The sequence below is a fragment of the Urocitellus parryii genome, chromosome 16 (genome assembly GCF_045843805.1).
Source record: "Urocitellus parryii isolate mUroPar1 chromosome 16, mUroPar1.hap1, whole genome shotgun sequence".
Lineage (NCBI taxonomy): Eukaryota > Metazoa > Chordata > Mammalia > Rodentia > Sciuridae > Urocitellus > Urocitellus parryii.
The window spans coordinates 10018743-10042025 of NC_135546.1; the positions used below are offsets into that span (position 1 = coordinate 10018743).

The 23283-nt window shown below is 40.3% G+C and overlaps 1 protein-coding gene across 1 annotated transcript in view; it reads left to right on the plus strand.

Annotated features, from left to right (window-relative positions):
* Positions 1–10488: 10488 nt before the first annotated feature.
* Arl8b (ARF like GTPase 8B) overlaps positions 10489–23283 on the plus strand; it is a 43834-nt gene continuing 31039 nt past the window's right edge. The window contains exon 1 of the mRNA XM_026383044.2: positions 10489–10786. Coding sequence (XP_026238829.1) covers positions 10664–10786 — 123 coding nt within the window. The 5' untranslated portion in view covers positions 10489–10663. The remainder of the gene's footprint in view (positions 10787–23283) is intronic.

A 23283-nucleotide genomic window follows, 5' to 3' on the forward strand; every position in this document is an offset into this window, starting at 1 on the left:
ACATGCCCCTGAGTGACATTTCATCACGGAAGAGATTATGTGAACTTGTATGGTCACAGAACAAAAGTCTTTGAATCAAAATTTTAAAAGGAATGGCATTCATTTACACCTAAATACTGAATTTTATTCATATGAAAATACTGGTTCTTCTGCATGCTTAAAGATCCCAAATGACTAAGAAATTTTTTTAAAAGTAAGTTATAAATCAATTTATTATTTACCAATTACATCCAAGGACAAGGTAGGCAGGATACAGTGAACCTGAGAAACCTCTTTCATAGGTTATAGATGTCACCTTACAGAATTATTAGCTTTAGGGTTGGTGGAGGCTTAGAAGTCAGCTAAGCTTAGTGATATATTCTAAAATATTTATCTACTAATTACCAAATGATTCTTAGAGTCTAAGATAGCCTAAGATAATTTTGGCTCTTGACTTCCAACATTCCATCTCTCCACAATTCTGATGTTCTAGTCAGCCAAGTTCAGGCATCTGTAGGATATTTAATAGAGATGCAGCTTCTTTGAAGAACTTCAGTTTCTGGTCCTAAATGCCAACAGTGCTCAGGATGTGGCAATCTGATCTCCACATTCCTTTCTCCCCCGACCCCCTTTTTCCTCCCATCCCTATTTTCTACCTACCTCTCTCTCTTCCCTTCTTCTCCTCCTATTTCCACTACTAGGGATTGAATTCAGGGTTGCTTTACCACAGAGCTACATTCCCAGTCTTATTTATGTATTTGTTTTGAGCTTTATGGTTATATATTATAGTTGTGTTTATTTTGACAAACTTATACATGCATGGATTCCCCAGTACTTTCTATTTTGAAACAGGAGGCCTCAGCTGGCCTCCAATTTGCAATCCTCCTGCTTCAGCCTCCCAAGTTGCTGGCATTACAGGTGTGGGCTACCATGCCTGGCCATGATTCTCTTTCCCATAAGTATTTAATATCATAATGAAACCAGAGTTTTGAGATGGAATTTGATTCACTGCCTGTCACAAGCTGTGGGCTGTGTGTGGACTATGCTGCACATAGTAGCCTAATGAGGGGATAAGTCTGGCATTGGGAACCACCTGTGGCACCCCCACAGGGATTGATTGCCTGATGCAGGTGAACCTCCCCCTTAAGCTCTGCCAGAGATCCCACACAGCACCTCAGATGGGTGTGACCTGACAAGATATCAATCAACCTGCTGACTGCAAGAAACCTTGAAGCAAGACTCTGCCCTGGAAACCTTATCCCTGTCTGATATTCCCAATATAAAAAAAAACAAGCTTGGGCTCCATTTTGCCAGAGTATAGAAGCTCTATCCGTATGATTGGCTATCCCATCCTGCCCCCAGTTTTTGAAACTACTTTCTGTGTCCTGTGTTTTTTTCAACATTCTATTTTTCTTATCTTTTATTTCTCAGCCGGCCCATTCCACTGAGGGGAACTCCATTCCCACCACCCACGTGGGATGCCAGGGAGAACTGCATTTGCTGGCAGGTTGGGTCTGTACAAACCACAGGCCTCTGTAGCCCAGAAGGGTTGCAGCACTTAATGTCAGGCCATGTCCACCAGTGTTGCAGCAGACCCCAGCAGCCTCCCATCAGCTTCCTCGTTCAGGATTCTTACCTCCTGAATTGGAAGAAAAAACCCACAGACCAGGATGAATGAGTGTAAGAGTAGGATTTATTAAAGACTAGAGCCGGGTTTTGGGGTGTGCATGCAAGATCAAAGCCAGCCTCAGCAACTTCACAAGGCCCAACTCAGCAGGACCTTGTCTCTAAATAAGATATAAAAAAGGGCTGGGGTTGTAGCTTACTGGTTAAGGGCCCCCGGACTCAAGACTCAGTACCAAGGAGAAGAAAGAAAGAAAGAAATACAGACAGAACTCTTAGAGTGCAAAATGGAACTCCAAAGGGCCTCAAGTGTGGTTTATGTAGTACTTGGTTCTTGGCTATTGGTCCAAACTTATGCTAATTAGGGTTTGGAACTGTATTAACCCTATGGTCATTTATCCATTTTGAGTTCCATTCCTTATGCCCCATTTCATTTTCTCCAGGAAGTGGGAGGTTGAGGCCCTTGGATGGGGCTGTGTTGCTTCCTGGAGCAGGCTTTGTAGCAGGTGTTCATGCTGTGCCCAGGCTTGGCTGCCCGAGCATGACAGGTCTGTGTACCCTGGCTTGCCTTGGCACTGGCTGGTGGGCCTCAGGCCTGCTGTGCCTGTATGGTGGGCTCCGTGGGGTTGCAAGCTATGCTCGATGCACAATTCAACCCACGTGGCTACCACTCTGCTGCCACCTCTTGCAGGGCCCAGGAGGCCAGCTGTGTGGCTTTGGCAGCCAGGGAGCTGGGTTAATAGACTGTCAAAGATGAAAGTGAATTATGTCTGGAACCAACTACTGGAGTATAGGGGATTTCCAGGTCAGTATGATATCACAATGGTAGATACTTGGATATTTTGCAGTTGACCAAACCCACGGACCAGACCATCATTAAGAGTGAAGGCCAGGGGCTGGGATTGTTGCTCAGTGGTAGAGTAGCATGTGTGAGGCACTAGGTTCAATTCTCAGAACCACATGTAAACAAATAAGTAAATAAAGGTTCATCAATAACTAATAAAAATATTTTTTAAAAAAAGAATGAATGTCAATGTGAACTATGGACCCCAGTTAAAACTATAACAGCATTGGTTCAATGGTAATGAGTTCAGTTGAGGAAACTGTGTTGGAAGAGGCTATTTGGGAATTCTGTACTGTCTGCATAATTTTCTATAAATTTCAACATTCTCATATATATATATGTGTGTGTGTGTGTGTGTATACACACACACATATATGAGAATATATACATGTATATATATACGTATATATATACATATATATACTTTTAAGAGAATTATCTGCCATGAATGGTGGTACATGCTTATAATCCCAGTAACTTGGGAGCTGAGGCAGGGGAATTTTAAGTTGGAATCCAGTCTGGACAACTTAGCAAGATCTTGTCTCAAAATAAAAGTCAGAAAGGCTGGAGATGTGGTTCTTTGATGAAGCACTGCTGGGTTCCATCCACAGTACCAATAAATAAATACAAATACAAACATACATGAATAGAATTATCTCCTTTCCCATGCAGGACTCTATTCCTGAATCTTTCAATGAGGATGCTATGATGATAAGATTTTGAAACTAATAGGTGGTTTGGTTTGGTTTTGGAATTGGAGATTTAACCCAGTGGTGCTATACCACTGAGCTACATCCTTTAGAATATAGTTTAATTTTATTTATTTATTTATTGCCAGTAGGAATTGAACCCAGGGACACTTAAACACTGAAGCACATCCCCAGCCCTTTTTTATTTTTTTTATTTTGAGGTAGAGTCTTGCTCAGTTGTTTAGGGTCTCACTAAATTGCTGAGGCTGGCCTCAAATTTGGGATCATCCTGCCTCAGCCTCCAGAGCCACTGAAATTACAGACTTGTACCACCATACCCTGCTGAAAGAAGAGGTTCTTCTCTAAACCTCTAAGAGACCTAAGCAACTGAGCAAGAACTTGACTCAAGAGAGTCCCTGAGTTCAATCCCCACTACTAAAATAAATAAATAAATAAACCCTTCATAGATAAAGGAAACTGAAACCCAAAGAGAGAATGTTACTTGCTCAAGACAACATAGTTATTTAGTTTTCAAAGACAAGATTTTTTTTTTTTTTTTTTTTAGTGCTGGGGATTGACCCAGGGTGTTGCACCTGCTGGGCAAGTTGTCTACTTCTGAGCTACATCCCCAGGCCTTTTCATTTAATTTTACAACAGGGTCTCTCTAACTTGCCTAGGCTGTATTTGAGCTTTGATCCCCCTGCTACAGCTAGGCCCCACCATGTCTGGCTCAAGATAAGAACTTTCGAATTCAAGGTAAAACTTTTCATTCCTAGCAACATAACTTTTTTCATTCTCAGAGAGCAACCTTTATATAACACACATTATGTTATCTGTTTTCTACCTTTGGAATTCTAATCTGATTGGCTTTTCTTAAAACTGGGTTGACTAGTTCAGGTTTTAGAGGGAGGATATTGCTTCTAAAGAGAACTGAGCGGGTTGGGGTGTGGCTCCGTGGTGTAGCACTTGGCGAGAGATCCTGGGTTTAGTCTCCACAGAACAAAAACTGATAGCTGGGTATGGTGGCACATGACTTGTAATCCTCCTATTTTAGTCTCTGAAATAGCTGAGGTTATAGGTGTGCACTTCCACACCCAGCCCTGTTTTCTGATAGGTAAAACTTGGATGGTGTTCAGGGATTTATCCAGCTCTGATGCTGTAAAATGTCACAGTTCTTATATAACAACTGCATATCTCTTGCCCTGTCCTTTGTCATCCTCATTCCCATGGCTCTGGGATTCCCAACTCTTATCCATTCATATCTTATAAATGGGTCTATGTATCTGAGCACTTGACTTTGAATTCCCATTCTTCCAATTTAAGCCTAGACAAAATTCAAAGGGAATAGTGTCTCTATAGGACTTTGTACACTACTGAAGTGGCTTTAATAGAAAGTGCTTCCTGATAGGAGCAGTGGCATATATCCGTGATCCCAGCACCTTGGGAGACTGTTGGGAGGCTGAGGATCACAAATTCTAGGCCAACTTGAGCAACTTAGTGAGACCCTGTCTCAAAATTAAAAATAAAAAGGGCTGGGGATGTAGCTCAGTGGTAAAGTATCCCTGGGTTTAATTCCCAGTACCTCAAAAAAAAAAAAAAAAAAAAACTTTTTCAATTAGTGCTCCTAATTGAAAACATCAAATAAGGGTGGCATCCTTATCCCTGTTTTATAGATGAGAAACTGAGCTCCTGAATTGTGCAGTAATTGTCCTGAGTCACTATTTTTCAGAAATAATAGCTAGCATTTTAGTGGGTATTGATGCCTTGCGTGGCTCTAAGAGCTTTATGTGGAGTCATTCATTCACTTCTTTGAATAGTCCTATCTTTATAGCACATGAAGGCCTGAGAAACCAAGTACTTGTACAGTTCACCCAACTGATTGTTAAAGGAGCTGGTATTGGAATCAGTCATCTGACTATGTAGGCTGTACTCAGAAACTATATCACCTGCCCCTTCTCTTTTGATACTGGGGATTGAACTCAGGGGTGCTCTACTACTGAGCCACATCCCCAGCCCAGCCCTTTTTGTGTTTTTATTTTGAGACAGGGTCTTGCTAAATTTTGGAGACTGACCTTGTACTTGCAATTCTCTTGCCTCAGCTGCTGGGATTACAGGTGTGCACCACTACATTCAGTTTTGTCTTTATTGTTAATAAAATGTATTTAACTATACATTAATTAATGAAGCTATACAGTAATGTTTGCAAGATGTTCCCACTTTTGTAAATAAAAGAATGCTTAAGAATGGGGTGCATTGGTGTGATCTCAGCTACCTTCGAGGATAAGGGAGGAGGATCACAAATTCCAGGCCAGCCAGGTGGCCAGGGCAACTTAGAGAGATCCTACCTCAAAATAAATAAAAAGGCCTGTAGCTTAGTGGTACAGTCCCTGGTGGATTCAAGTCCCAGGACCCAAAAAATAACAACAACAAAAAAAAAAAAAAAAAAAAAAAACTGATTACTTCAGAGATACAGGGTTAAAAATGCTCAAAGATGGTTTACTTTTGTTTAAATATACTTCTCTATTTATTTATTTATTTAGTATGGGGGACTGACCCCAGAGGCATTTTACCACTGTGCTGTATCCCTAGTCCTTTTTATTCTATTTATTTCATTTATTTTGAGGTAGGGTCTGGTTAAACTGCTGAAGGCCTTGCTAAGTTGCCCAGAGTTGCTAGGATTACAGTTGTGCACCAATGTGCCTGACTGTTTTATTATTATTCTTATAACCCTTTGGTTTTTATGATAAAAAATAATTTGTAATTTCTTCTTTTTTTTTAAATGGGAAATCAAATTCCACAGTTGAGCAGTGGATTTTCCATTGACTAGTGATATTAGAAGTGGAAAGAATTACAATAACTGTAGATGAATGTTCAATTCCTCATTTTAAAATTAGCTTGGGATGGGGATATAACTCCGTGGTATAGTGCTTGCCTAAAGTGCAGAGCACTGGGTTTTATATCCAGCACCTAAATAAATAAATGAATGAGCTTTTTTTTTTTTTCACTTGTTCATTGTCCGTCTCTCCCACTAGAGCAGAAGTTATGTGATAACCAACACCTACATGCTTCCAACAGCCCAGTCCCAGCAACATTCCCTAAAGCAAAGCCATAGCCTGCTTCTGCTCTTGCCCTCTATATTCGTTTGCTAGGACTGCCATAAGGAAGTGTCGTAAACTGGGCTGCTTAAAACCTCAAATGTCTCACAGTTCTGGAGGCTAGCCATCTCCAATCTCAGGGTCACAGGGCCTTGTTCTCTCTGAAGCCTCCAGGAGAGGAAAATCTGTTTGCTGCCAATCCTTGGTGTTCCTGGGCTTACAGGTACCACATTTTGATCCCTGGCTTCTTTGACACATGGCCATCTCCCCTCAGCTGTCTGGTCTCTTTTCTTATCAGGACAGGAGTCATGGAATGTCACCTGATTCCAGTAGGATCCTATATTTCCAAAAATGGTCTTGTTCCTTTTTTGAGGGGGGATGTGCTGGGAATGGAACATAGGGCCTCTTGCATGCTAGTCAAGAGCTCTAGCACTGAGCTATATCCCCAGTTCTTTTGATTTTGAGACAAGATATCACTACGTTGCCAAGGAGCTCCCTAAAGTTGCTGAGGCAGGCGTTGAAGTTGCGATCATCCTGCTTCATATTCCTGATTTATTGGGATTATAGGTGTGTGGCAACACAACCAGCAAGAGATAGGACTTAAACAAATATATATAAAAAATATATATAAAAAAATATATATAAAAATATATTAAAATTTATATATATATTTTGTACTGGGGATTGAATCCAGGGTACTTTAGCACTGAGCCATATCCCCAGCCCTTTTTAATATTTTTATTTAGAGACAGGGTCTCACTAAGATGCTTAGGGCCTTGAAACAAATCTTTTTGAATGGAGGGGAGGCACATAATTCAACCCATGAACCCATGACACTCTCCCACGCTAATACTCCACAGATCTGCTTCAGTGAACATTTTTTTCTGGGGGTGGGGGCAGACTGGGGATTTAACCCAGGGATGCTTAACTACTGAGCTCCACCCCCAGTCCTTTCTATTTTTTTGTTTTGAGACAGGGTTTTGTGGAATTGCAGAGCTTGGCCTTGAACTTACAATCCTCCTGCCCCAGCCTCTCAGGTTTCTGGGTTTACAAGTGTGCACCACCATGCCCGACTTGAATGAACTTTTAAACATATACATTTCATCTCTCTCCTGATTTCTCATTACATGGAACAACATCCAAACTAGATCCCCCGTTCTGTACTCCATCTGGTTCCTGCCTTTTTCTCCACCCACCTCTTTCCAACCTGGTTTTCCTAATCTCTGCCAGGCACATTGTCTTCATATGCCCCTAATGTTTCAGGCTGCTTCCCCTTCAGGTCTTTGCTCTTCCTTCTTCCCAGAATGTGCTTCTCCCGGAAATCTGTCTTGTTCTCTTTCTCACTTCCTCCAAGTCTTTCCTCCCAGGGCTCCAGGTCTAGAGAATAGAGTTCACTCCTGCCCACTCTCTCTGTTCCTGTTCCTGTTCAGTTTTCTTTCTTTCTTTCTTTTTTTTTTTTTTTTTACACCAGTGATTGAACCCAGAGGTGCTTAATCAGTGAGACACACCCCCATCCCTTTTTGTATTTTATTTAGGGACAGGGTCTTCATTGATTTGCTCTGGGCCTCACTAAATTGCTGAGGCTGCCTTTGAACTTGCAATCCTCTTGCCTCAGCCTCCGGAGTTGCTGGGATCACAGGCATGTGCTGCTGTGCCTGGCCTGTTCAGTACTGCGCCTCATTCTATTCCATGTTTGTTTGTTTACTAGACTTTGTCTCCACTGGCAAGTAAATTCCATGAGGGCCACTCACACTGTCTGGCCACTGGGTATCAAGTTCATACAAGCTAGGCATACGCTGTACTACCAAGGTACATCCTCAGCCCAGGGGCACCTTTATTGATTGAACCCAGGAGTGGTCTACCACTGAGCCACACCCCCAGCCCCTTTTATTTTTTATTTTGAGCCAGGGTGACCTGGTACATTTGATACTCTTGTCTCAGCCTCCCCAGTCAGTAGGATTACAGGTGTGCCACCTCACCCAGCGAAAAGGGATTTTTAAGAAATTTAAAATCCTTGCAGATTTTTAAGAAATTCAAAATAATCCTAATCCTCCTCCTCCTCCTCCTCCTCCTCCTCCTCCTCCTCCTCCTCCTCCATCTCTTCCTCCTCCTCCATCTCTTCCTCCTCCTCCTCCTCCTCCATCTCTTCCTCCTCCTCCTCCTCCTCCATTTGGTCTTGGGAATTAAATCCCAGGGTACTCTAGCACAGAGCTATATCCCCCAGCTCTTTTTATTCTTTTTTTTTTTTTTTCTGAGACAGAATCTCACTAAGTTGTTGAGGCCTTAAATTTCGATCCTCCTGCCTTAGCCTTTCAAATAGCTGAGATTACAGGCATGTGCCACCAGCCCAGCTTAAAATACTTTTTTTTTTTTTTTTTTAGTGCTGCACATTCAACCCAGGGATGCTTTACTACTGGGTTACATCCACAGCCTTTTTTTATTTTTTATTTTATTTATTAAAAATATTTTTTAAAAATTTAGTTGTTGATGGACCTTTATTTTTCGTTTATTTATATGCAGTGCTGAGAATCAAACCCAGTGCCTCACACATGCTAGGCAAGCACTCTAGCACTGAGCCACAACTCCAGCCCCCTTTTTTATTTTTTGAGACAGGGTCTCACTAAGTTGCTGAGGCTGTCCTTGAATTTGTGGCCCTCCTGCTTCAGCCTCCCAAATTGTTGGGATTAAAGTTGTACCCCACTGCACACAGTTTAAATTACATTTTGAACAGGTAACCCACTTAGGTGGCTGAAAAATCAAAATGGTATGAAAAGGTTCCTGGAGAAGTCTAATTTCCATTTCTGTACTCTATGTAGTTCTCTCTACCCCCACAGGAAAATGTTTTTATTATTCTCCCAGGATTTCATTATGCAAATACCACATATTTCCATATATATTCATATTTTCCTGTCTTATACCAAAAAAATACCATATATACATATATTTACATATATATTCTTATTTCCCCATCTTACACCAAAGATATTATTATATACACAGTCAGAACCTTGAGTTTCTGTTTCTTGAAAGTATTTCCTGGACATCATTCCAATGGTTTAGAACTTTCTTCTTATTTTTCCTTTACAGCTATAAAGTGTCCCCCCAGAAGACACATCATTATTTATTTATTTTATTTTTCAATTTTTGCTAGTGGGGATGGAACACAGGGGTGCTTTACCACTGAGCCACATCTCATCTCAGCCCTTTTTTATTTTTTATTTTGAGACAGGGTCTTGCTAAATTGTTTAGGGCTTCACTAAATTACTGAGGCTGACCTTGAACTTGTGTTCCTCCTGCCTCAGCCTCCTGAGTTGCTTGGATTACAGGCATAGACCAACATGCTTAGCCACAGCATAGTTTATTTTACCAGTTCCCCACTGATTTAAACATTTGATGTTTCTCATCTTTTGCTATTACCAAAAATGTGGGTCAGGGTTTTTAATTAATTAATTAATTTATTTATTTATTTATTTATTTTTTGGTACCAGGGATTGAACCCAGAGGCACTTAACCACTGAGCCACATCCCCAACACTTTTTAAAAAACATTTATTTTATTCATTTATTTCTATGCACTGTGGATAATTGAACCCAGTGCCTCACCACATGTGAGGCAAGCACTCTACCACTGAGCCACAACCCCAGCCCTCCCCAACCCTTTTTATGTTTTATTTTGAGGCAGGGTCTCACTAAGTTGCTTATGGCCTAGTTGCTGAGGCTGTCCTTAAACTTTTGATCCTTCTGCCTCTGCCTCCTGAGTTGCTGAGATTACAGGTGTGTGCCACCACACCCAGCTCAGAGTTTTTTATTCTATGCTAACCTCTCCACTGCTCAGTCTTTTCTTCCCCCCGTATTTTTTTTATTGGTGCAATAGTTTACATAATGGTGGAATTTTTTTGTGATGTATTTGTACATGCACACAGTTACCACCATATAATTTAAACCCCCACAAATCTTGAAGTCTTCCCGCAGAGTACGTTGTCGACGAACACTCAGAGAAAACTTGAATAAGTGTATAGACGAATGGGTGAATGCATGAGTGGACGAATGAAGGGCGAATGAACCATCAATGAGTAAGCCAAGGAGGCATGCAGGGCACTGAAACCAGTTCAGGTGCAGTTGGCCTGTGTGCTGTGCTGCGGCGAGACCCCCGCTAGGAGGCGCTGCAGGCGGCGGGCGCGCCTGGCCAGGTGGGGATGGTCGCTCTTGCCGTGCGCGCCGGCTGCGGCGCGGGGCCCAGCGTGGGGGGTAGGGCGAGTCATATGACCCGCTTGGCTTCCTGGCTCCGGCCGCCGCCGCCCGCCCGTGTCCGCCCGTGTCGCGCCGGGGCCCCGAAGAGCCGTTGGCGGGGTCCGGGCTGAAGCCCGCTCGTGTGGAAGTGTTCGTCGCCGTTGCCTCCCGCCGTCCCGTCCGCCTTCGCTCAGCGCCGTCATCATGCTGGCGCTCATCTCCCGCCTGCTGGATTGGTTCCGCTCGCTGTTCTGGAAGGAGGAGATGGAGCTGACGCTGGTGGGGCTGCAATACTCGGGCAAGACCACCTTCGTCAATGTCATCGCGGTAAGCGTCCGCCCTGGTTCTGCCGCCCGCGGGTCGGCGGGCTCCTCCCCTAGGGCTGGGGTCAGGTCGCCCCCTCTGGGCGCGGCGGGACGGGCGGGGGCCTGTGACCTGACCGTCCCCTACCGGGGGTCCGGAGGCGGCTTTTCGCGCGCCGGCGGCCGAGGTCGGCAGCGGCAGGGTTAATCGTGTTTGGTCTCCACGAAAGAGCCATGCCTTTCAACGCGACCGAGGCCCGGGGACAGGGTCGCCCGGAGCTTGTCACGTTGTTTAAAGTGCTGCTGTTGTGGGGCTGGGAGGGAGTGCGGAGTCTCTCTGTTTGGTTCCGTGTGGAAGCAGCTCAAGGGTTACACTCCAGTCCGTCACTCTCCCTTTAGGGTGGGATTTGGCATCGAGTGAGCCTAAAGAAAGAAGAGCCCTTTTTTCAAGTTGCTGCTTGGGACCAAGTGGCCCATTGTTGAGGCCAGGAGAGCGGTGTGGGCGCCCTACAGAAGAATTCTGAGGGCCGCTTGACCTCTCTCTGAATTCACTTACTGGTTTCCACTGGTCTTCCTAAGGTCGAAGATTCAGCCGATGGCAGAGGGGAGGGACAGTTCCACCGAGTCCACGGTAGTCCTAGTGTTTATGAAGCCAAGGAGTGGGGTGTGGGTGTGTTTTGCAGAGCTAATTGTCTTATTAAACGAATGGACAAGATGGATCTTCTGCAGTCAGCGTCACGTTAACTGTCTTGCAAAAGGGGATTTGTCTTCTGTGTGTGCTTTTCACTTGAGAAGGGACTGCCAGGAACCGAACTTATGCCAGGCCCAGGGAATGGGTGTTAGGGCGGGAAATGGCTCTGAGAACTTACATACAATGCGGTGTTTATTCAGCAGTGGTTAAGTAGGATGGTTATTCGGTTGTGCGTTTTGGGTTGGGGAAGGAATAGGAGTGAAGGATTTCTCCTCTGTCTTTACTTAGAAAGTTGCTGTGATTCAGTGTTGTCTGGTAGGGGCTTGGACTTGCCAGGGATGAGCTTTAGAACTGTTCTGAAGAGAGATTGCGGCAGTTCTTTCGCCTTTTAGATGACTGTTGAATCTTTATTTAACTGGCCGTCCAACTGGTTTGGTTACAGGAGTGATTCAAACACTTGTTGGAGAAAATACGTAGCTTGTGACTCTTAGTCCTTGCAGTATAGAGCAACAGGGGTGAGTAAGACTTGGAGGAAGCAAGATTAGTAGAAATCAAATGTCTTTTGGAGAATATTGCATATAAGTATAAAGGAAAATTGCCAACGGGTTTTACTCCTTTTGTAATGTTATTATTTTTCTTAAAATGACTGTCTTTTAAATATCTGGTGTGACTAATAAGAAAAAACAAACTTTAGGTCATGTATTCATATTAAAACTTTAATATAATATGAAAAAGGTGAGGCTTTAGCTGAGTGGCCTAAATTTTCTGATATTTACTTAAGAATTGTAGTCACCTTCTAAATCCCATCCCTTTGACAAGGGTGATTTGTGCAATCAACTGCTTCTTGCAGAAAACTAGTTATGCATGGAAAATATTAAAAAGTTGAGTGAATATTTGAGAAACTTGTTGATTTAAGTACTTTTATCTTCAGTAGACATTATAACTTAATATTATAAGCTTGAACTTTGATGTCAAGGAACCCTAATTTTGAAATCTGGATCTGCCACAGCTTCCTTGAGTCATTGCTTCTCATCAATTAAAAGCAGATAATACTATGTTTCTTATAGAATTGTTCTGAGGATTAAATGCAGTGGAAAATGTTCAGTGACTAGCAGTATGCCTTCCCATTTAAGGGGTAGCTAAATGGCAACTATTGCTATTATTTATAGTGTCTCTATCTATTTAATGCAGAAGCAATGAAAAATACTGAGAAAGGCACTCAGCTGTGATTGTTTCCTTTGAATCTCAGGTTGTACCTAAATGCCAGCTACTGTAGTAGATTTAAGGCTGTTGTAAAGTAATCACATCATGCTCTCTCCTTTCACATTAGTTTATTTTAGTTAACAACAGCATAACTTCTGCAGAGATGTTGAATTCACAGTGACACAGTGGTTCTAACTATTAATCTTAGATATTCTCTTTGAGGTAAGATGGTGTGGAGAGGCTTTGTTAAGAAAATCTGTCATCACAAAAATGATTAGGATATATCAATTAACTTGATGTAATCATTCCACATTTATATAATTCATAAAAACAATTCTGATTCATTAATTAAAAATAATACTAATTTTAGAAAAGGAGTAAAAACCTATACTATAATTGACATTGGCCTTCAGAATGCTGAAAGAGGTACCTTGTAAACCTTAGACTCTGATTTTTTTAACCTTTATTTTATTAATTTATTTTTATGTTATGCTGAGGATCAAATCCAGTGTCCCACATGTGCTAAGCAAGTGCTCTACCATTGAGCTGTAACCCTGACCCCTAATCTGTGATTTTTATAGAATATATTGAGGGTGAAGAAAATGTTAGTGATTTAAAGGATTTTTAGATAAAAATGATGTATCTAAAGTATTAAAACAATCCAGGTGTGGTGGCTCATGTCTGTAATCCCAGCAGCTTGGGACACTGAGACAGGAGGACTGCTACTTCAAAGCCAGCCTCAGCAAATGTGAGATGCTAAGCAACTCAGGGAGACCCTGTCTCTAAATAAAATACAAAATAGAGCTAGGGGTGTGGCTCAATGGTCAAGTGCCCCTGAGTTCCATCCCGAAACACCCCCTTGCCCCCCCCCCCACAAAAAAATTGAGCCTTATTAAAAATATTTTTGAACAAATTATTAACTAATCAAGTATAGATTCATCAAATTTAAATATCACTGTATCTATCTTAAAAGGTAAGACAGATTTAATAGATATAATTTATCTTACTCAAAAGGTTTGTGAAGCTGAACTACTTAAAAGTAGGGTTTGGTTCAATTCTAAAAGATGAGGCTGTTAAGTTAAAGTTACAGAGATGTTAGTCTTCAAATACTTACTCATAGGGTTGTGGGGGTTTTTTTGTTGTTTTTTTTTAAAGTTGCGCTGGGGATTGAACCCAGAACCTACTGCATGCTAGGCAAGCACTCTGTCACCTCGCCCAACTCATAGGGTTTTGAAACTGAAACGATACCTCATTTTATCTAATATTTTATGAAGGAACATTTGATTTACATAATGTTCTCTTTTGTTTTGAACATTCTAAAAAGAAACACCCGTGGACTTTAATTTTATGTTTGTTTCAGGGAATGAAATAAAGCCCGTTGTTAACTATTCTGGCAGTTATTGCATAATAAGTCATGTGTGTTTTGTGTGTAGTGAATATTGAGTAATCTTTGGAACTCTTACAGTTTATAGTATAGTTACCTAGAAATAATGAGTATGAATTTGCCAAAACGTTGTACAACAGATTTTTATAAATGGATAAAATGGATATTGTTATGAAAATTTATCTATACTTTAACAGATTTTGTTAATCAGGAAGGTTAGTCCATGGAAATTAATTACTACTGAGAATTAAGAAAAGAAAATGTGTGGGAAGATTGTAGAAATCTGAATCCAGATTCCTTTTTTTGGGAGGGGGTGGTACTATGGATTGAACCTGTGGTGCCAGCCCTTTTTATTTTTTATTTTGAGACTGGGTCTTGTTAAGTTTCTGAGACTGGCCTTGAACCTGTGGTCCTTCTGCTCAGCCTCCCAAGTTGCTAGGGGATGACAGGCATGCATCATTGTGTCCATCTCTAGTGTCTTTTAAAAAAAGAGTTTGTAACAGCCTTCCTTATTCTAACTTTACCCTTATTTCAAAGAGTGGCCAGGAAGTCCAGAGAAGCAAGTGAAATCCCAAAGTCAGCAATGCTAGGAAATAGCAAGGATAGACTTATAACCCAGGAAAATGCACTTTCTTCTTTTTCTCCCGACCTCTTTGGATCCAGCTGAGGTTAGAACCAGAGAGCTTATAGTTGGAAGATTTTAATCGTTTAAAAGTAATTTTCATGCCTGGTGTGGTTGGTTGTGCGGCCTGTATTCCCAGCAGTTCGGGAGGCTGATGCAGGAGGATCAGAGTTCAAAGCCAGCTTTAGCAAAAGCAAAGCGCTGAGTAACTCAGTGAGACCCTGTCTCTAAATAAAACACAAAATAGGGCTAGCGATGTGGCTCAGTAGTCTAGTGCCCCAGAGTTCAATCCCCGCTACCAAAAAAAAAAAAAAAAATCAATTTTGTGTGCTGGTGATGTTGGGCAGTGGTAAAGCACTTGACTAAAGTATGTAAGATCTGGGTTTAATCTTCAGCATACACACACAAACATAAAAACTCTTCTCACATATAATATGCTCATCTGTTTAGCAGAGCTGGGGATCAAACTCAGGTCTTCACACATGCTTTGCAAGTGCTCTACCAATGAGCTATACTTCCAGCCCTCTAAATTTGCATGGCATTTTTATATTCAGGCACTTTTCTTTCCTACCATACTGGGGATTAAACCTCTGGCACCCTGTCACAGAGCTACATCCTCAGCCCTTTTAATTTTGAGACTGAGTCTTGCTAACTTGCCCAGACTGGTCTCCAGCTTGCCTCAGCCACCTATGTACCTGTGCTTACAGGCCTGTGCCACTATACCTGTCTGCATTTAGGCATCTTAAGCATGTGTGTTTGCAAACTATTACATGTAAGGACTTGAAGTGTTTGTGTGTATTATATATGTTATATGTACACTCATGTATATGGACATTAGGGAAAGGAGTGAATGATAATCAGTGGAAAGGAAGAGTAGTGGAAAACTATGTTGACATATTTAAATAACTGGCTAATAGGCATTGTTGAGTTAATGGACTGGTTTTTTTTTGTTGTTGTTTGGTTGGTTGGTTGGTTTTTTTGTGCTGTGGATAGAACCCAGGGGAGCTTAACCACTGAGTTACACCCCAGCCCTTTTTTAAAAATATTTTTATTTAGAGACAGGGTCTTGCTGAGTTGCTTATGGCCTTGCTGAGTTGTTAAAACTGGCTTTGAATTATAATCCTCCTGCCCCAGCCTCCTGAGCTGCTAGGATTACAGATGTGTGCCACTACTCCTGACTGGACTACTTTTAATATATGAAGATTAGAAATGTATATGTATATGTGTGTGTGTGTGTGTGTATGTATATATATATATATATGTATATGTATGTGCTGGAGAGAAAACCCAGTGCCTTGCCTGTGTTGACCAAGTGCTATACATTGAGCAATATCCCGAGCCCTAATTTTGGGTTTTATAACATGATTTATTTAATTATTTTGGGGATAAGAATGGCAAAAATCATTTTTAAGGAAAATGTGCTATGGTTCAATTTTTACATGTTTAATAAATCTGAAACTTTGAAAGCTAATCTTCCCATGATGTGGTCTTCAAATATAGATTCAGAATGTTGGAACATGAGACATCCTACCACAGATGGTCTCTTTAAAGGGTTTTTGTGTATGTGTGTGGGTGGGGGTTGCGTGTGGTAGTGGGAATTGAACCCAGTACCTCGTGTGCTAGGTAAGCCCTCTGCTACTAAGCTACATCCCTAGCCATTTATTTTTATTTTTTGTTTGGGACAGGGTCTCGCTAGGTTGCCCAGGACTTTGAATTTACAATTATCCTGCTTCAGCCTCCCTGGTAGCTGGAATTACAGGTGTGTGCCACTGTGCCTGGCCATAGTTTATATATTTGGTTATTTCCTCATTATTGGACATTTGAACATTTTCCAGGATGTTGCTGTTGTACATCATCAATTTGATCTGCATTTCCTGAGGATGAGTTCCAGAGTTGACATCATTAGATTAAAAAATTTAAAAATATTTTGTGTCAAATGGCCAAATTGCTTTCTAGAAAGTATGTACTCCCACTGAGAAGATGTTCTGAACAGTTTTCTTATATAAAGTTGAACATGAGCTAAATACTTCATCCTTTGATATCTGTAGGGCAAAACACATTTAGTTTTGTTGATGAGATAAACTAATATTATTGGAGCAGGAGTGCCAGGGATTGAACCCAGGGACGCTTATGCACTGAGCCATATCTCCAGCCCTATTTATTTATTTAGAAACAGGGCCTTGCTAAATTGCTTAGGCCTTTGCTAAGTTGCTGAGGCTGGCCTTGAACTTGTGATCCACCTGCCTCAACCTCCTGAGTGGCTATGATTACAAGTCTGCACCACTATCCCCAGCTTAAACTAGCAGTATTTTTAAACTATTCTGCTAGCTCTGTTTCTGTGTAATACGTCTTTCAAAGTTCCTACTTAATGTTTCAGCAACTTCCAGGACTGAGACTTGACAATTCTTTTTCCCTTATCTTTTATTGAACTCTATCAGCAAGTCTTATGAATGGACATTCAGCTTATCCTTTTTTCCTGTCACGATACTGAATTTGTTGTAAACTTATTGGTGAATTATATATTCCAGAATTCTGTCATGCTTCTTTGTATTTCTCATTAATCCGTTGGACCTATTACATTGGTCCTATTACATTTACCCACCCCCCTTTTCCCTTTTCCTTACAGATTATCTTTTCTGTGTCAGAAGTTTAAGAAAGTTTGCCAAGTAGACTACTTTTTTGCCTCCACCCCCTGCCCTGTAGTAGGGATTGAATCTAGATGTGCTCTGTCACTGATCTTTTTCAGTGCTGGGGATCAAACTCAGGGCTGCTAACATTGTTCACTTAGTATTTAAAATCAGGTGATAATTTAAAGCATTTAAAAGCATTTTTCTATGATGTGAAAAAGCCAAACTCTTTAATGGAGTAGTTTCTTCAAAGTCAAAACCACAAGCCATACCTTCTATTACGCTATTTTTTTCAGTTACACTATTTCTTAAATTAGATATGGGTCTTGTATTTGGATCCAATATCATAGTTTGCTTGGTTTTCTATACCAGAATGACATTCTTATTTCCTAAAAGGAATTTTTTCTTCTTTTTTTAAAATTTTACTTTAAATTTATTTATTTATTCTAATTTGTTATACATGACAACAGAATGCATTTCAATTCATAGTACACACATAGAGCACAATTTTTCATGTCTCTGGTTGTTCACAAAGTAGAGTCTCACCACTCCTGTTTTTATACATGTACCTAGGGTAATGATGTCCATCTCATTCCACCATCTTTCCTACCCCCATGTCCCCTCCCTTCTTATTCCCTCCTCTTTGTTCTATCTAAAATTCCTCCATTCCTCCTTTGCTTCTTCCCTCATGCCCATTATGGATCAGCATCCGCATATCAGAGAAAACATTCGGCCTTTGTTTTTTTTTTTTTGCAATTGGCTTATTTCAGTTAGGGTAATATTCTCTACTCCATTTAGGGTGATATTCTCTACTCCATCCATTTACCTGCTAATGCCATGATTTTAGTCTCTCTTAATGCTGAGTAATATTCCATTGTGTATATAATATACAAGAGTTTCTTGATCCATTCATCTACTGAAGGGCATCTAGGTTGGTTCTACAATCTAGCTACTGTGAATTGTGCTGCTGTAAAAATTGATGAGGCTGCGTCACTGTAGTATGCTGTTTTTAAGTCCTTTGGGTATAAACCAAGGAGTGGGATAGCTTGGTCAAATGGTGGTCCCATTCCCAGTTTTCCAAGGAATCTCCATACTGCTTTCCAGATGGGTTGCACCAATTTGCAGTTCCACCAGCAGTGTATGAGTGTGTCTTTTTCCCTACATCCTCGAGGCTGGGGTTGTAGCTCAGTGGTAGAGTGCTTGCCTAGCATGTATAAGGCACTGGGTTTGATTCTCAGCACCACATTAAAAAAAATAAAATAATTAAAGATACTGTGTCCATCTACAACTAAAAATATTTTTAAAAATTATCAGAGCCAGGTATACTGGTGCATACCTGTAATCCCAGTTGCTCTTGATGCTAAGACAGAATTAAAAGTTTGAGGCCAGCCTAGGCACTTAGTGAGACCTTTTGCAAAATAAATATAAAGGGATGGGGACATAGCTTAGTGGTCAAGCGATTGCCTAGCATGTGTAGGGCCCTGTGTTCAACCTCCATCGTTGTAAAACAAAACAAAAAAACTCAACCAAAATAGTTTAGGACTTATCTCTAAGAATATATATTTCTACAATGATTGTACTGGCAAAATAAGATTTTAGATATGTAAGAAATGATATTTAAGTTTGGAATTGGTGATCTTTTCTCCTAAACTGGGTTAGAAAGGTAATTATTTGTTGTAAAAAACTTGGATTTTAATTGGCAAAATGATATTAATATTTTTTGTATCCATGTACTTTGTAGCAGTTGCTTTAGTATCTACAAAAGTGTTATTATGAGAATATATTTTGAGCCAAAATTTGGTTGGCGTATGAGTGTGATATGTTAATTTGGAGTATGTTCAAATTAAGTGACTATATGTGTTAGAATGGCATAGAGGTTAAGACTTGAGCCAAACTCTGCAAGTTGTGTTATCTTTGTCAAGTTGTTAAACCCCTCAGTGTGTTTCCTTCTGTGTAAAGTAGAAATAAAGTACTATCTATCTTATAGAATTGTTAACAAGTTAATGTGCCTAAAACACTTTGAACATGTTCAAAAAGAGCCCATCAAAAGTGCCTAGCATGTGTAGGACTCTTAACTGCTAGATTACTATAGTATAATTTTCTTAAGGGTGGGGATAGCTGTCTCTTTCACTGATGGATTCCAAGCACTTGGCACAGTGCCTGGCATGTACTAGATACTCAAATATTTGTTCAAATGGACAAATACTATTCAAAATATAAGCAAAAAATGTATTTGTGAACTCATGTTCATACTGCATCATGCAAATATAGCCTATTGATAAGAATGGTGTTCTGGATTCCCACAGATTTGAATATTGATATGTCCATATCACTTAAGTAAATATTCTCTGGTTTATTTTTTACTTTCATAAAACGGAGGTCATCACAAAACTGGTCTAGAATAGTGAGAATTAAATAATTAACATATGCAAAGTATTTAGCACCGTGCTAACATATAGAATGAATTCAATAGATGTGGCTTATTTATTAGGAGTAGTATAAGATATAATTAGCTTTTATGATCAATTCCTTGTTGTTGTTGTTACTGTTACTGGGGATTATACTCAGGAGTGTTCTACCACTGAACTACATCCCCATCCCTTTTTATTTTGAAATAGGGTCTCCCTCGTTTGCTCAAGTTGGCCTTGGATTTGTCATCTTCTTGCCTCAGCGTGCAAAGTAGCAGGGCTTACAGACATGCTCCACCGAGTCTGGCATATTCAATTACATATAGATTTCACTTTTATATTTTAAATATTAATTGCTTGTATTTAGGAAGTCTGTTTTTCTTTTGTTGAATCATTGGAACACATTTTAATTTATCATGCTGAATTTGATAACAGATAAACTGGTGGAAAAAATGTTTTCAGTTTCTAGGTAGGCTAGTAAATTTTAATTTTCTTGCTTTATTGCCTAGACAGAAACATTGCAGCACAATATTGAATCCAAGTGTGGAGAGGGTGCATCTTTATTTTGTTCATAATCCTGGAGGAGTATTTTTTTGTTTGTTTGTTTAGATTTGTTTTTGGTACTGGGGATTGAACTTGGGGGCCCTTTACCACTGAGCTACATCTAGTCCTTAATTTTTTTTTTTTTTAAGAGAGAGTGAGTGAGGAGAGAGAGAGAGAGAGAGAGAGAATATTTTTAATATTTATTTTTTAGTTCTTGGCTGACACAACATCTTTGTTGGTATGTGGTGCTGAGGATCGAACCCGGGCCGCACGCACGCTGGACGAGCGCGCTACCGCTGAGCCACATCTCCAGCCCAAGTCCTTAATTTTTTTAAAATATAATTTTATTTATTTTTTTAAGAGAGAGAGAGCGAGAGAGAGAGAGAATTTTAATATTTATTTTTTAGTTCTCGACAGACACAACATTTTTGTGTGTATGTGGTGCTGAGGATCGAACCCGGGCCGCGCACATGCCAGTGGAGCGCGCTACTGCTTGAGCCACATCCCCAGCCCTAGTCCTTAATTTTTTTGAGACAGGGTCTCACTAAGTTGCTGAGGGTATTGGTAAGTTGCTAAGGCTGGCTTCCAAGTTGAGGTCCTCCTGCCTCAATTTCCTGATTTTTTTATTGCTGGGGGTATGCACCACCACACACAGCTGTCACAAACCAAGATGTACATGTGTATTGTTTTGTTTTCATGGCTTGTTCTGTGGTTCTCACCGAGCTATAACATGGCTTCTGAGACCTGACCAAACTTGCCACACCTGTGTGCTGTGCCTTCTGGGAGGAAGAATCTTCCTTAGAAATTCATGCTGCTTCTACTGAAATGTCCTGCTCTTGAGGGTCTTCCTCATGTTCTAGTCAGTGTCCACAACCTGCACCATGTGCATCAGTGCTGCCATTGCCATAGGTCACATAGGGCAAAGCTGCCTAGGTTAGTGGTTTTATTTATTTTTGCTGGGGGGAGAGAGTACTGGGGATTGAGCACTAGACCCCTGAGCCACATCCCCAGCCTCATTTTGTATTTTATTTATAGACAGATTCTCACTGAGTTGCTTAGCTGCTTGCTTTTCCTGAGGCTAGCTGCTCGATTTTGAACTCAAGATCCTCCTACTTAAGTCTCCTGACCCACTGGGTGTAGGCTAGTGATTTTTGATGGACCTAGTTATGTAGTTTTTCCTTTGAAGAGGTGAAGTTGGATCTGATTTCTTGGTTAGAATAAAATTGCAATTTTTATTGTAGAAATAATTCTAAACAAGGATCTGGAAATATGACTTGTATTTTTTTTTTAATCCAACCATTGACTAATGTCAGGAGCCCAGACAACACATTTAACTTCCTGTTCTTCAGTTTTGATGTTTGTAAAGAGTGAATAATCATTCTGAGAACCTCATGTTCTTTGAGTGAGTGCTATTAGTTCTTACACCTAGAACTCTTAGGCATAAATCAGAGAGTTAAATAAAAGTATAAAGACTCCAGTATTAGATATTGGTTGATGAAATTTCAGTCTCTTGGCAGAAGGAAAAAAAAAAGCATCATGCAGCTTTATGGCAGGGATATGGAAAGGTAGACCCAACAGGAAGAACAGCGTTTGGCAATAGTATTTGCCCTCTAGTGCTCTGTGCAAGTGTGTGCTTAGAGTGTAATTTTAAATTTTAACCAGGATTTAAGATTAGAGTGGGTTTTTTGTTCATGGATGCAAGTTTGTAAACCCTAGCAGGTATTCTGCTGTGTTTGGGTTAACTCATTCTCTTCTAGGTGAGAAATGGCTTCAATGGCCTGCATGCAGACTTGCCTCCAAGATATAAAGGGATTTAGTGTCATGTGACTGTTTGCGGGTGCTCTCTCTCTGTCTCTCTCTCCTTCCCAGCTAATGCTTTTTTTTTCTTTACTGTCTTCTTGAAAGCTCATTTTTTCTGTAGATTTTTTTTTTATGCCAGTATATGGACTTCATCATTAGTAGTGCTAAAGACTGAACCCAGGCCTCACACATGCTAGACAAGTACTCCACCACTGAGCTATAGCCCCAGCCCAATGGAGACTCATGTTTTCCCTCCATAATTGAGCTGTTTCATTCTAATATTTTTGGACTTCCTTATTTTAATCTCATTTGTTCAGTGACTGAATTAATAAATTTTAAAAAATGTCTTTCTTAAAAACAATCAGGCGGGGGCATGGTGGTGCACGCCTGTAGTTTCAGCGACTTGTGAATCCAAGACAGGAGGACCATGAGTTTGAGATCAAACTGGGCAATTTAGCAAGACCCTATCTCAAAAAGTATAAAGGGCTGTGAGTGTAGTTTGGTGGTAGAGTGCCCCTCACTTTGTAGTGCCAAAGGGAGAAAAATCAATTTTGTTTTTGAGAAATAGAAAGTACAGATACACAAAAATCTTTTTAACATGAAGATATATTTATTACTGTTTAGTTGTTTATCCTTTGAGTTTTTTTATGTCTTTTATATTTGCAAATATGTTTTCTTGGTAACAGAATCTTGGTGTACATAGAAATCGATCTACTTAATTTATTCTCTTTGATAGGCAATAAAATTCAATCATATTCAAAATGGAACTCTTTATCCCTTCCTCCCTAATCCAAGAGATCATCATCTGTTTATTTCTTTTTCATTTTTTTTTTTTCCTTTTCTTTTCTGGTTCCGAGGAATATACCAGGACCTCATACCTGCAAGGAAATACTGTATCACTGAGCTATATTCCCAGTTCCTTTTCATTTCTTGAAAATATTAAATCAAACAGATGTGATAGCCCTTAATAAATGAATCTTTTGATTATAGCTATTGTTTTCCACTTGTTAATTTTAGGATGTTGGATTAAATCAGGGCTTCATGCATGCTAGCTAAGTGTTCTACTACTGACCCAAAACCCCATCCCTTTTTCACTTTTATTTTGAGATTAAGTTACCTAGGTTGACCTCAAACTTTATCCACCTGCCTCAGCTCCCCTGTAACTGGATTTATAATGCTTTGAAGTATTCAGAGATACAGTTCATTTCGGAACATGTAAACATTTACCACAAAACAAGTTAGGA